Raw genomic sequence first — 13,895 nt, 5'->3', positions numbered from 1 at the left:
CGTATTTAAGATCCGCCATCTTACCATTTTAATAAAATAGTTTAAAGAGTATATTGCTCAGCATTTTCGATTTTTATTTTAATGTTGTGAAGAGTTTTTATATACCAACTTAAGATTAAAATCTAGAAATTCGTCCGTTCTAATTAAAATTAATAAAATAACTTGTTATACATACATAAAGCATTTCTAAGAATCTATTTATCTAATTATCATTTTGTCTTTCTCTATAATTTACAACAGAAATGTTAACCAGAACTGTCTACCAACGTATACGCAATAGTGATGTTTCCCCGAATTCGCCTGGGCTTGTATGCAATATCTTTTATTGGTGCACTGGCTCAGAGTAATGGCTATCGTACCTGTATCTAGGGGATACCTGTTAGCTGCTGCCCAGACGAACATGTGCAATGGCCAACTAGAACAACACGTTCACTTGTGACAAAGTGCGGCAGATTGTGGAGATCGGGGAAAATATATGTAAGAGGGGGTTCCGGACGGCAAAGGGGGAGTTGGGCGGGAAAACGATAAAGTGGAAACGTGTTTTCAGCTGCAGCCGTTGTTCGTTGCTATTTATCGCAATGTATCTGAGAGAAACGTGCTTTGAGAACGGCATGCCAACCCAACTGGAATTGTATCTAATTAGTCTACAGGTCCACTGCGACAAAGCCCCGTAAGATACCGCCACTATACCTCTACCTATAAACATATGCCACATAAAATACCTCCATTGAGACGCCCCCATTTCGTCGGCGGTCGCGCGTTCTCCTCTATTATTTATTTTGGTTTTGTCTTTCACTTTTCCGCTGGCCAATAAAATAAATTTAAATGAGACAAGCTCTGCGCCCCCCAAGTGCATAAATATTCTTTCCCCCCATCAGCAGCGAATTGTCAGCTTGTTATTGTTATCGTTGTGGTAAATTATTAAACACAATAATTTGTTGACATTGGCGTTTTCATGTTTATGCTTCTGAATGCTATTTTTTCAACTTAGTCGTTGTCGTTATTTATTCGCCCCAGAGGATTGATTATAATCAATAAGTTTCAATTAATTACCGTTTGTTTTTTGTGCCTTTGTGAAATAAAACCTCAACGTTTTATTAACAAATCAAATTGGCAAAGAGCAAATGGTTCAATTACATCAAACATGCTTAAAGTAGAGTTTGTCATATAATAAACTCAATTAAAAGCACTGAGTTTCCTTGATTCAAATCGAATATTTAAATAATGTTAGGCTATTTACATGTACCTGAGGTATAGAGACCTTTCTTTTCGATCTGTATTTGTGGTTGATACACATTTTCGGCAGCTGGAACTTCATTTCCTGCCCAATTGCAGTTCAAATTTCAGCTGTTTGGACTGCAATCATTAGCGCTTCTCTCTCGTTCCACCTCGCTTTGTATCCATCGGATATAATTGACTAACAACTAACGGATCGGCAGCAAAGCGAGCATTAAAAGACTGAAAAACAAAACCCAGCCCAGCCCAAAGCCGAAAAGTGAACCAAAAGATACAGGGACTGAGGAACAGAGGGCCAGAGAGCAGGCCACACGTCACTTGACGTTCAAGTTCAATAACCTGGCCAACACACAGTTGTGCCGACTCACACCACGACAATTACCAAATAATGTGGCCACTTCCACATGCACATGAACCGAAAAAGCCGGCAGTAGCAGCTCACAAGAAATGAATAAAACTGAAACTGAGTAAAGAAGTACCGAGAAATACGAGGGAAAATAATGAAATTGAAACAAAATATGCGTCGACCGCTTGCTTACATAACAAATAATGTTAAAGCAGCGGTAAAGTAAAGTAAAATAAAGCAATGCAAACCAAACCGAACAGCGAGAAACCGGGAAGAAGTAAGCAAAAATAATGACAAACAATAACAACAACGAAAAAACGGCTCCAAAAAAAAGCAAAACGAATTACACTCAAAAAGGGGCAAAGCCAAAGCCTCAAAAAAACGAAAATGTAAAAATAAAACAAAACCCAAAAGTGTACTTCGATTGGGGCGAGCGCAGATACAGATACCAAGATACAGATACAGCTGGTCCGCCTGCATATAAAGATACACATCCAGCTAATCCTCTCGTTGTTGTTATTATTTTCCTTCCTCCACTTTTGTTTGCCTTTAAAAAGTTGTGAAATGTTTGGCTGCAAATGGATTTCGAAGTGATTGTAGGGCAAGAAAATGAAAGGGAGCGGGTTAAGTAGATGCTAAACGCCAGCAAATGGCTTAATAACAATCTGTATGACATGCACATATTTAAATCAATTAGTCAGGTCGTTAAATGCTAGCCAAGTGCAAAAAGCATCTGAGAGATTCGCGAGTTGATCATGTGCGTGAAAAACGCACTAATCGACTTGCGGCAAGTACGAATGTGCATGAGAACTAATAACACAGGCTTTATTGTGCATACCGACTTTTTTATTTAGACCAAAATTAATAGTTCTATCTTCATATTATTAACCTGATTTAAGAAAAATTAATTTTGCCACATATGCGTACATTAACAACGGCTTTGATAACTTTACTGGATGGTGTTCTAGATATAAAGTTTAAATAAAGCATCTATGCATCTGATGCTGACTTGTTTTTCCTTTGGTCCAAACTTTGGTGCTTCGGCAAATTAGAATTTATTTAAAACTTGAGGGAAAACCTTGTCAGAACAAAGTCATAAACAATTATCCATCGCACAAGTTGCACTTGGAGTGCATGTGACTTAAATTTCATTAGTCAGCGGTTATAGTCAAAAACAAAAGCCAAAAGCCCCAGAACATCAGGAAGCCGGGCCAAAAATCATAATTAAAAAATCTACAGCAAATCAAATTGCTAAGCACACACATTTTTGCAGTCCGCATGGCTTACGGTTCTTGGTTACTCATCAGATACTTCAACGCAACTCTCCGCAACCAAAAGCTTATAATGCGCCCAGGGGAAAAGTTTTCCTCGTTGATTATGGCGCCTTTTGTTTACTTGCATCACGGTATTTCACTCACGAATTTCATTTCGACATAGGCGAACAAAAAAAGAACGAAAGGAGAGGGAAAAACAGAAAAATTACGGCCAAAAGATATTAGAATTCTTTTGGAAAATAAAACAAAACAAAAAGGGAGCAGCCGAGAACGGGGCACGCAATAATCATAATGGCAATAATACAGCAGAAAGAACATGGCAAAATGTTGTAATGACTCAAAGTGAAAATAAACTGGCCCAAAGATGGCAAAAGCGAAGGAACTCTGACGCCGGCGGGTGGGAGGCTGGAAAAAGGGGGCGAGGGCGGCGCAGGCGGGGTGCGATGAGCAAAGGCGGCACGGGCAAATGAAAACTAATTGTAGCGTGGCGAATTAGGCAAGACCCAAGTTGGGGAGGAGGAATTCGGAGAACTACAGCGGCGACGAAGGCGACGAACAGAGAAAAAAGAAGTACATTTCTATGCAAGTCACGGCGTTACCTTCTCATCCCCAGCAGGCCCACCACCCCTTCCACACTCGCACACATTACCCGCGCTACACGGCGAAAATAAGATCATCTTGAGTCTTAGGATTGGCTTCAATCCAAATGTGTGAAGGCTACACTCTTGCATCGCAGATATAGTTGTCTTTCACCCTAACATAATGCTCTGTGTCCTTATAATTCCCAACTGGTTAAAGAAGCACGACCTTGCTTTCTGATATAAAGTTAATAAATTGTTTACGGATCAAACATGTGATGTCATATGTCGAATTCTTCATTTTTTGAAAGTACCCACTATTTCACAAAAATACAAAAATTGTTTCTGTGTACCCGACGCAAGTTTCCAAAGTGCTGCATTACATGGGCCTCTGTTTGGGTTCGGGCTCAGATAGATAGAGACGGGGTGTGCGTGGCATATTGAAAAGTAGCACCGATGAATAAAAAACAATGCGCCACGGAAGGTAATAGCTGAAGAAGAAGAGCGGCGGATTCGAGAACCGTTAGCAGCCGCTCGTAATTGGCATTTAAAAGTGTGTCGCATGTCATCGAAAAGCAGTCGATGATCCATTGATTGTTTGGCTGATGGAAAGTGTGAGTAAGGAGTCCCGAAATAAAATTGAATTAAAAGGTACCTCAACTAGACAAGCAAGTGCGACTTTGAATATATAAATGAGCCTTTTTGCAGCTGACAAAAGTCTCAAGAGGCGGGCTGAGGGCTTGGACCTACGGGGGTGGATGTATAGATTAAATGTTCACAAAATAATTTACAAAGGATTTATTTAAATATATATGTATAGAAACTGTATAAGTATTCGGGTTTTAAATGAAACCCCGTTAACATTAAAACATAATTATGGAAACACCAAACGTTTTCTACTTAACAATTGATTATATTTTATTAATTTCTATCTTTTAAACAAGTCTAATTATCGCCTTAGCTTTCGCTAAGAATTAACATCTCTCTAGCACCTTAAAATTCACACATATATTTCAGCGATTTTCCAAACTTTTTATTTCTTATTAAAGCATTTTGAGTTCCCCCTAAAACATTTAAACACTGCTAGGTGACCTCGTTCAACTGTGCTCCATTTCCACAAAAAAAGAACCGAAATCCCCCCTGCTGCATCTACTTCTTCTGCCCAATTTCATATCTTCCAGATACAGTTGCAGAATCTGATTCCCCAAAGACAATGTGCACATATATAGTTGTCCACATAAGACGGCAAATGACAATGCGCCATATATCAAATGATATATAAACGTGTACTTAAAAAACTACACTTCCGACCTTCGAGAGAGCCCAGCATGACATCCGGCAAATACACGACTGACCGGCCCCCGATTCCCCCTTGCCGCACAGCTGGCAGGCAATGTAAATAAATGACAAAAAAAGAACGAAACATAAAGAAAGCAGCGGTAATGGCAGCAGGGGAACCAAATGTATCTTTTGGCCACGGGGAGACGGAGCGGAGGAGAACATAACAGCGCGCTGAAATTGAACTTTTTGCTCGAACTTGTCGCAAAGAAATACTTGCTCCTCTGTTTCTACACGATTCATAATTTGTTGTAATTGGAGTTTAAGTCGACAACCTCATCCATCCAAACAAAAACAAAAGGAAAAGAGAAAATAACGAAAAAGAAACTTGACAATTATTTTTAGAATCACTTTGGTGCGTTCTTAGATTATGTATTTTTAATGCCCTGGAATCGCCTTATTACGCTCGAAAGAAAATCCAGAAAATATAATGACAAGGTGTTAATTTGAAACGCCACTAACAGGCCATAATTCCCATCGCCCGCATCGTCATCTTGTCATCAGGGTTTGATGTCTTGTTTTAGCGGCGGTTGCTGATTACTCAATTCATCGAGTGTTAAGATAGGATGGGAAGCAGTTGGGCACATTTTATAGATTTGTTCTATATCTTTATCTTATTCTATGAATATCTTGACCTATGTTGTATTTAACTCATGCTATTATTTTGTTTTACAGAGTCTAGTTTATTGAAACTAGTCAAACCGTTGTTTTTTATAAGTATTGGCAAGAGGGAACCAACGTTTTTGGGTAACAGTAAAGAAGTGCAACTAAAAATTCAAAATTCGTGACATAGTGCCATAGAAAATCTGAGCTTTTCAGTCCAAAGAACTTCTACGTATCTCTTTAAGAATTCATAAACCCATATCGAGTAGTTTTCGAGTGCCTGACAAGACTTTCCTTTCGGATTTGAATTTATGATGGCTTTGACCGAAATATGAACCATGAAAATTATTATTCACGATGTACACAGCTGTGCGTCTAATTTAGTATTCGAATCAGAGAAGGAATTTCATTTCCTATGACCGTAAATTGGGTAAAAGAGAGAAAATCAATTGCCCATCGGTACGCAAGAACCCGCAATTGATTGCAACAATTGGCCATTCCTGATGGTAGTTTCTAGTTTCGACCATGATGCACAATGATGGCCCGTAAGGCTCTCTCGTGTCTATCAAAGACAAATTGCTTGAGTTTGACGGTTTTCACCAGCAGAATTTGAGGGAAAGCCGGAGAGCTGGGCTCCGACTGAGACAAGAGAGCTTAGTTAGACATCCCTCTGCTGTCGGTGAGCCAATTAGTTAGTCAGAGCCATGCATTTTTCCTCTAAAAGGTTATGCACAGAGGATGCCAAGGACACTCGCCACTCCGCCTTAAAGTCCCTGGCAAACAGCAATTTCAATTAGTTCAATTACACAACAGCGGCAACAGGAGACCCTGTCGAGGGCGTAATACACCCCCAGTCGGCGGAGGCAAACAACCCTTTTCTTTGATGCCACCCCTGTGGTACTTCGATGGCAACTTTTTGCAATTAAAACTTGAAGCGAGGAAGACAATACAAATCAATTATCTATAATAAAAGGCCAGCGACCCAGCAGCTGCTGGTCAGCAAAAGGTAAAACGATCGCCGAAAAAAGCAGCACGGGAAAAGCGAAAACCCAAAATTGAAGATGAATACCAACCCCGAATTGCCATTGCATTTAATTAAGAACTTGATTCGGGAAAGGGTGCGTGGAAATGCACTTTGACCGTTGCATCCGTTCCATTAGAATGGCCCCTTTCGGGCAGGTTAAAATTCTAGTCCAGGGCTTGGGCTTTCATTTCGGGGTTGCATGCGGGTTTTTGGCCTCGAGACACGCACCACCAAAAATGATTCCAGATTTTTTTACATTTTCCCTGAATACATCATTGGCAACTGGAGTAGAGTGGAGTGGAGTGGAGTTCAGAGGAGTGGCTGCCAAGGATGCATCGTCCGCTGGTCAGACTGCAGTCTGCCTGCTCTATTTATAACTGTCTGGATGGATAGATGGATGGCTGGGAGGATGGGATGGACGTGGATGGGGATGGGGATGTGGATGTGGATGTGGACGGGATGCCGGTCTGGCTGGGCGGGGTCTGGGTGCAGAATTTATTTGCCATGACCATGTCGGAGCGAGTGAGTGTGGATTTTGGTTGCTGCAGCATGCGTCACGCTGCCAGACGCATCGGCGGCTGTGAAAGTCGCGTTTTCGGTGACGATGTCGCATCCAAACGCATTTACCCGCTGACCCTTCTGCTCAAAAAGGCAAAAGGAAAGGGAAACGTGCGTCTGGGGGAAAAGTGCAAATGACAGACGTGCTGATGCTGATGATTTTATCAGATGCCAGACGTGCATATTGGATTTTCAGACACGAGATGGAGTTCCGAAGGCTCATCCGATCAGAAAATTGTTTATTTCTATGCTGGGGAAAGTTTTTAGTGATAACTGGATGTAAATTACTTCGAGAAATCTAAAATAAATTACGTCTTATATTTGTAACCTTATATTAAATTATATTACTCTGACTTCTGTTATATATTTGCTATTTCCATCACCAGATATAAACAAAACATTAATTCCACAATAGAAAAATATGGCAGAACAAGATACAAAAGAATGTAACACAATCCAGAACTCAAGTTCTACCATATATTTAGATAATATACATTTTGAATTTACTTGACTTTTTGGTATTGATTAATTTTAATGAGAACTTTAAGCTTGCCTCGCTGGCGAGGATTGAATTTCTTCGCAGATACTTGTTAGCATTCTGTTGGATTTCCCTTTCGCTGCTTAGGGGCTTACCCCGTCATTAGTGGGTCAAAAGAGCCCCAAGAAGCCACCACCCCCGCCTCCTCATGGCTGACACATTGCCCGATCTCAGCCCCCGCACCACCCCACTCAGGGTTCACCCTGCTTTGGCGAAAGGGCAAGAACTAAATCGTTTAACCTGCCACACGCCGAGTGGGCCAAAGTTCTTTGGCTTTGCCTCGTTGATGGGATTTAGCGCATCCGCCTACGAGTGCACTTAATCACATGGAAGAGCAACCAACTGGCGGCCTGCTGCTCCTCCGCCTTTTGGGCACGTACGCAGCGCCCAGATCCGAGCTCCGGGGGATGTTGTGGGACGGGATGGGTCCACAGGTAGTATCCAGCGAGACCGTAAACGATGCCAAGTGGCAAGCGACGAGCGACAAACGGCTTCATCCAGTCCGGCGGATTCTTCGGAAAAGGACAGGCGACGGGCGCAACTCTTCAGATGACGAGAAGATGCTGCTTCATGTGCTAATTGCGCTGTCAAGTCAAGTGTGTGCGACGAGCAGAAGCGGCAACGTCAGGACTAGCAACAGCAAACAGCAACGTCCACAGACCAACACAGACGGAAGCAACAGCTCAAAGGCCACCCACAAGGAGATGTATAAATATATACAACATATATATCACATCATCCCGACGAGCGGGCCATTAGGCGTTGTTTGAGAGCAGGCTAAGAGAAAAATTGTTGCATACTTTGCGCGGCCGCAGGAAGAGTGTTGGTGGCAACATGCTTTTGCGCGCGCTCTCCAAACTCTCCGACATTTTCCCATTATCCGCCGGCAACACAACAAGAATTTTCCACCAGCGCAAGGACGCCCGCCGAAATTAAGTAATGCGGCCTGTGCCCTGTGCCCAGGATCCTGGATCCACCGCCCAGCCCCCGAATCAATAAACCATCGAACACAGCCTGTTTATCATGTTCCCCGGCCTTTATTGACTGCCTGCCTTCGCACGGGCTCCAACATTTTTATCGAAAAGCGCCGGCAAGTCGCCAGCAGACAAACGAGAGTTTCCCAGCCAGCCAGCACCCGCCACGGGGAAAATCGATTTTTCCAGCCCTCGCCAAAATAAACACAGCACGAGCAGCAACAATTGCTGTTGCTGTTGCTGATGTTGCTGCTGCTGCTGCTGCTGATGTTGCTGCTGCCACTGCAATTGCTACTGCTGCAGGCAGCGTGGGTGAGAACACGAGTTCGGGCCGTGGAAAATTGCAATGGTTGCCGACGGCCAGAGAAAGCTGCCAGCTAATTGCAATGCAAACTGCAACACGGTTGTAAGCACCAAAACGAGCTCTTAAATATTGCATTACTCGTAAAGTGCACTAAAAATAACTTAAAAGACCTCTAACAAAATATTATTCCCTAAAACTTCTTTACATAATAATTAGACTCCCCAAAAGAGATACAAATCTCTTTGTATACAAACAACCAACTCGTTAATTTTAATAACATGTTTAGGAAGACCTTTTTGAATTCCTGAGTAGGTACTTGGGGAAAATTCGAAATCAAAAAGTTTATAAACAAAAAGGCTAAGCAAAGTTATTCGTTATGAAGCATTAATGAAATCGTAAGGAAACTTTTACACAAAACGTGAGGAGAATATAAATATTAGATTTTTCCCGCTTCGGCGTGAAATTTATTTTCTAGGGAGCCATCACAAAAACCTTTTGTTATTGGGAAAATAAAACAATCTCGGACGTTCATTAAAAAAGGTTTCTGGCATTGATTTTAATTTCGATTTCCAGCAATATTGAATAGTAAAAAAAATACTGCTCTGCTTTCCCGATAAAACTGTACGATATCGCGGACAGCCTCGCAATCGCGACTCCCCGATAAGCCCCATGCAGTTCGGCCACTTCAACCCCCAATTCGGAAAACTTTATCAGAATCAACGCAGCAACTACCACCACCACCACCCCGGATTTATCAGCGGGCCAGCCGCCCCGAACGCCCAGGGCCACCCATCGAAAAAATACATACAAGGGATCAGGAAGCGGGAAAGGTGGTGATGGTGATTGGGATGGTGAGGGCTGATTGAACGGGCGCCGAGTTCTGCGAGCTGGGCGAGTGCCCGAAAACACGCATTAATTCGGCAATCGTCTGATAAGGGTGGCTAGAGGGGATCACCCACCCATCGGGCTTAGTGGGTGGAAAGGTGGGATCTGCACTGGAAAATACTTGAAGAACTTGACATCTATTTGGAAAACCGTTACGAGGTGATCTTCAGCTTAAGAAACAGGTAGTCCCAAGGTGATAATAGAGATTAGGGTGATTATTCCTATAAATATTTCCATGATTTTGGCTTCTCAGGTCAAAACCATTGAAATTATTCGGAACTTTTTTGTGGTCGCAGAGCGGTAAAAGTTTGGAAGCTGTGCTCTTTTAGTTTGAGTTCTGTCTTCTTTCTTAAATTTTAAATGGGAGTTTTGTCTTTCTTTATTTCTTAAGGATAATAGTTTATAATAAATTATAGAAGCAGCAGGAAGATTTTCTGATAAAATAACTAAGAAAATAAGATTTAATTAACTAATCATCAGTGATCTTATTAACTGAACTGAATGAGTTAAATCAACTAAATGAACTGAATTAATTGAGTGAACTGGATGAACCGAATGAACTGAATGAACCGAATGAACTGAATGAACCGAATGAACTGAAATTCCTTTAAGAACCTAAAACGAAATACCTAACAACATTTTTCAAGAACTGATCAGTAATACCGTCTTAAAAGGCTATCTGCAAGTCCCCAAATTCTTTTATCATCTTCGTAGAGTTACTTTTTACCTAAGAGCTAGTTTTACTCACCCTAGCATGCATGTGCACATCGTTCTCCCCGGGCTGCTGGACTCCGGTGCGGATCTTTTTGTTCTGCGGCCCCTCGGTGACGACTATGGTGGCCCCCCCTCCGCCGGCGCCGCTGGCGCCACTGCCATTACTAGCGCCGTTGTAGGGCATTGTGGTCGCCGTTGCGAACTGGAGCGAAATCTCGGGGCTGATTAAAGTTTGTTGGTGTAGAATTTTGGCGGATTTTTGAGGCCTGAGCCCAGTGGTTGCGCGAAAGATATATTTAGGTAACGTGCGACGGAGCCGCGCGAAATTCGAGATCTGGGGGGAAAACGCTTTTAAAACGCGCGCGCGATTTTCTGTTTTGTTTTTTCTTGTGGCTTACACTCGAATCTCTTCTGCGAGAAATGAGTTGTAAATGTTTACTTTGTAATTGGTGTTGGATGTGGGATGTTTGGGTTGTTGTTTATATGACGGTGTAGCTGTGGGCTCCTCCTATTTATTTACTATTCTCGCTTCAACTTCCTTCTTTGGCGCTGTGTAAAACACTTTCAACTTTTTATTGCACTTTTGATTTGCGTGATAAATTTTCCGGTTTCCTCTGAATGTTCTTCTGAGTTGGATTTACCAGCTGCAAGACGAATAAAAAAGAGAGAACAAGCGGTGAGCTCTTTATTAATACAAAAAGCGAATCGAAATGGGGGAAAAGAAATTCGTTGCTCATTACAACTGCAGCGAAACTTGGGCCTTAAATCGCATTTCCAATTTCCTGCTATTCCCAGGATACCACTTAAGCACGATTCGCAGCTTGAATGTGTCGTAAAAATAATTTAAATGTTTTGGGGCAATCAAGGGGAATTAAGTTTCTTATTTATTGTCGAAAATAAGACGCTTATCTTAACGGGGCTGCATAAGTACTACAATTTTATTCCAGATGTTTAAACTAAATATAATGGTAAATCGTTTGTCACTAAATTAATTGTTCTTTTAAGTTATGATATTTTTCCATCAAAGGGAAAGGAAAGATCCAAGCCACCAATTACTTATATGAAGGGAAAATCGGTATTTCCTTTTTAAAACCAGGCATTGAGAATCAAGCTGACCTTTTAGTAGGACTATTATAGAACTGGAAACGGAACCTCTATTAGGCCACTATTTATAGAACTCGAACTAGGAACCTCTTATCGGAATCTAATTGGGTTAATTATACGGCGCCCAAAGGAAGGAATGACGAAGTAGAACAGTTATATTTTACGGGAACTTCCAGCTATTTGGGTGGAAATACATAACGGCAATCTATACAAATGACAATCCATAATGCGTTCTAATTGGAAAGGTAAACCAAGGCATTAATCAGAGGACAAAACAAAAAGGGGAAAATTCTGAAACAACCCTCGGAAAGTTGTCAAAAACAGATGGAAAAGCAGCGAAAAGCGCCGGCAAATGACAAAGCGAAGGCGGAAACAGGAGAAAGCAGAAGGCAAAGGGAAACGAATATGGCCGAAATGTCAGGATGAAGGAGAGGCGCAGAAGACGGTGAAAGAAGGACGAACAAGGGGCGCAAAAGGGACCGAGGGAGAACTGTCAGAAAGGCGAAAAGAAGTGCTGTGAAAATCGCGTAAAAGTAAACTTGAAAAACTTTTCGGCCCGCTTCGAGTACAACCCTTATGGAAAATGGAAAATGCCCCGCACGCACACGGGCACAGCGCACACACACGGACGGACGGCTGACTTTGTTTTGTTTGTGGGGGTGGATTTTTCATTAATGGAAACTCAACGGCAAGCTGAACGCTGAACTTTGTGACGTGCGCTTTTCTATTTTGTTTTCGCATGCGGCGGCAATTGTTTTTCCACCGCTCGTTTTCCTTTTCGCTTACAAAATGGTGGAGCGCGGCAACAACAACAAGGCAAGAGAATGATAATTTTGACTGCACACACACACACGCGTGGAAATCGGGCCGAACTTCAATTTAGCGAATTGGAAATTTAGTCTCTTATCGGTGCTTCACTGTGTTTTTGGGTTTTCTTCGTTCTTAGTGTTTCTGAATTTGGACTGCAATCACATCGTTCGGTTGAAAAGGACGTGCTGCGAAGGAACCGCTAGTGGACGACTGCACTCTGAGTGGGGAAATGTGCGACTGGGCACCTGTCAAGAGGGAAACCCGGACTGGATGACAACTCGTCGGCAGAATGATTGTCGCCCCTGCTCCCTGCGCCACTTACTGCCGAAAAACTCCGAAACAACTTGGCAACACGGACGCACACGCACGGACAGAAGGAGGAACCGCGAGCTGATGGGGCAAAGTGAAATTTTCTAACGGTCGCAAGGAGCTTTCCGACTCGGATTTTCTGAGTTTTTCCACTTCGACGCCGAGCTGGCGAATGTCAGTCAAATGCGAGAAGTGGAAACCTGCGAGCGAAGAGAGGGAAATGCGGGAAAGAGACGGCGCTAGCCGGGGAGAGCAGCCAGGCGCAGAGAGAGCCTTTCTCTAAGGGTTGCAAGGTGTCAGAAAAGAGAGAGACGGGGAGAGCGGGAGAGTGCTGCAACTGCAACACTAGTTTTCAACACTGCCACGCGCCTGCTGCTCTCCTCTCTCGGGCCCTCTCCCGCCGCGAGAGGGAGAGCGCCACCTTTTGCCTGGCCCTTTTGTGCTGAATTTTCGTGGGTGGCAGAGGAAAAATCTTCCGGTTGTTCTTATTCAACAAATGTTGCTTCTGCTTTTGCACACACACTGATTTGCCACACCAACACACGCACACACAGTCGCAACGGCTCACTTTCACCGTTAGCGCCAGCTTTTCTTTTACCTGGCCTTTCGCTGCGCTTTTGCACTTGTCTCGTCGTTGTTTATTATTTATGCTTTTCGCAGTCGCCTGGCTTTTATTTTGTTGCTGCCTCTTTTCAGTACACAAACAAAACACGACGGCGGGCGGGCGAGGGAGAGAGACGGGGCGAGAGAGTGACAGACACAAACAACAAACAAACAACAGCTCGCTGCGTGCGGGGGAGCGAGACGACGAGAATCGATAACCGTAGACAAGCGCGTGAAGAAGAGGCAAAATGTCAACAACAACAACAGCACGATAAACGACGCCGCGGAAGTATTTAATTAAGCCAAAGTATTTAATTTAAGCGTACTTGTGTATCTGTGTACGCAAAATGCACGGCACCCGCACGAACACACGTATATTCATCGGCTTTTGTTGCCTTTTGCTTCTCGCTTTGTTGTTGTCGTCGCTTTTCTTTCAGCTTCTGCTGCCGCTGCTTCTTCTTGCTCTGTTTCTCTGTTATTTTATTTTTCGCTACTGGGGAGCAATTTCCAACCGTGCACAAAGTTTTAGCTCGAAGCTCGAAGATTGTTTGAGGTTGCGAATGGCAATCCACCGAACGCCAAGCGAAACCGCGGATACTGTTTTCTCTTTTTTTACCGCCGCGGCAGCGACGTCGACGGAGGCAGCGCAATTTTCAACGCCTCGCTCTCTTACGCGCTGTTAACCGCTTTTCTCAGT

The 13,895-nt window shown here is 43.0% G+C and overlaps 1 protein-coding gene across 17 annotated transcripts in view; it reads right to left on the bottom strand.

Moving 5' to 3' along the window:
- LOC108026588 (heterogeneous nuclear ribonucleoprotein L) overlaps nt 1–13,759 on the bottom strand; it is a 103,839-nt gene extending 90,080 nt beyond the window's left edge. For 8 of the 17 annotated variants that reach the window (XM_017097550.3, XM_017097552.3, XM_017097553.3 and 5 more), the window contains exons 1-2: nt 13,194–13,744; nt 10,407–11,016 (exon numbers count right to left, since the gene is read on the bottom strand). In XM_017097550.3, the coding sequence (XP_016953039.1) occupies nt 10,407–10,556 (150 nt within the window). In that variant the 5' untranslated portion in view covers nt 10,557–11,016; nt 13,194–13,744. Of the gene's footprint in view, nt 1–10,406; nt 11,017–13,193 lie in introns of all 17 variants that reach the window. The other 9 variants (XM_017097547.3, XM_017097549.3, XM_017097541.3 and 6 more) reach the window with 4 other exon arrangements.
- Between the last annotated feature and the right edge of the window lie 136 nt (nt 13,760–13,895).

The sequence above is a fragment of the Drosophila biarmipes genome, chromosome 2R (genome assembly GCF_025231255.1).
Source record: "Drosophila biarmipes strain raj3 chromosome 2R, RU_DBia_V1.1, whole genome shotgun sequence".
Classification (NCBI taxonomy): domain Eukaryota; kingdom Metazoa; phylum Arthropoda; class Insecta; order Diptera; family Drosophilidae; genus Drosophila; species Drosophila biarmipes.
This window is presented reverse-complemented; position numbering and strand designations above follow the sequence as displayed.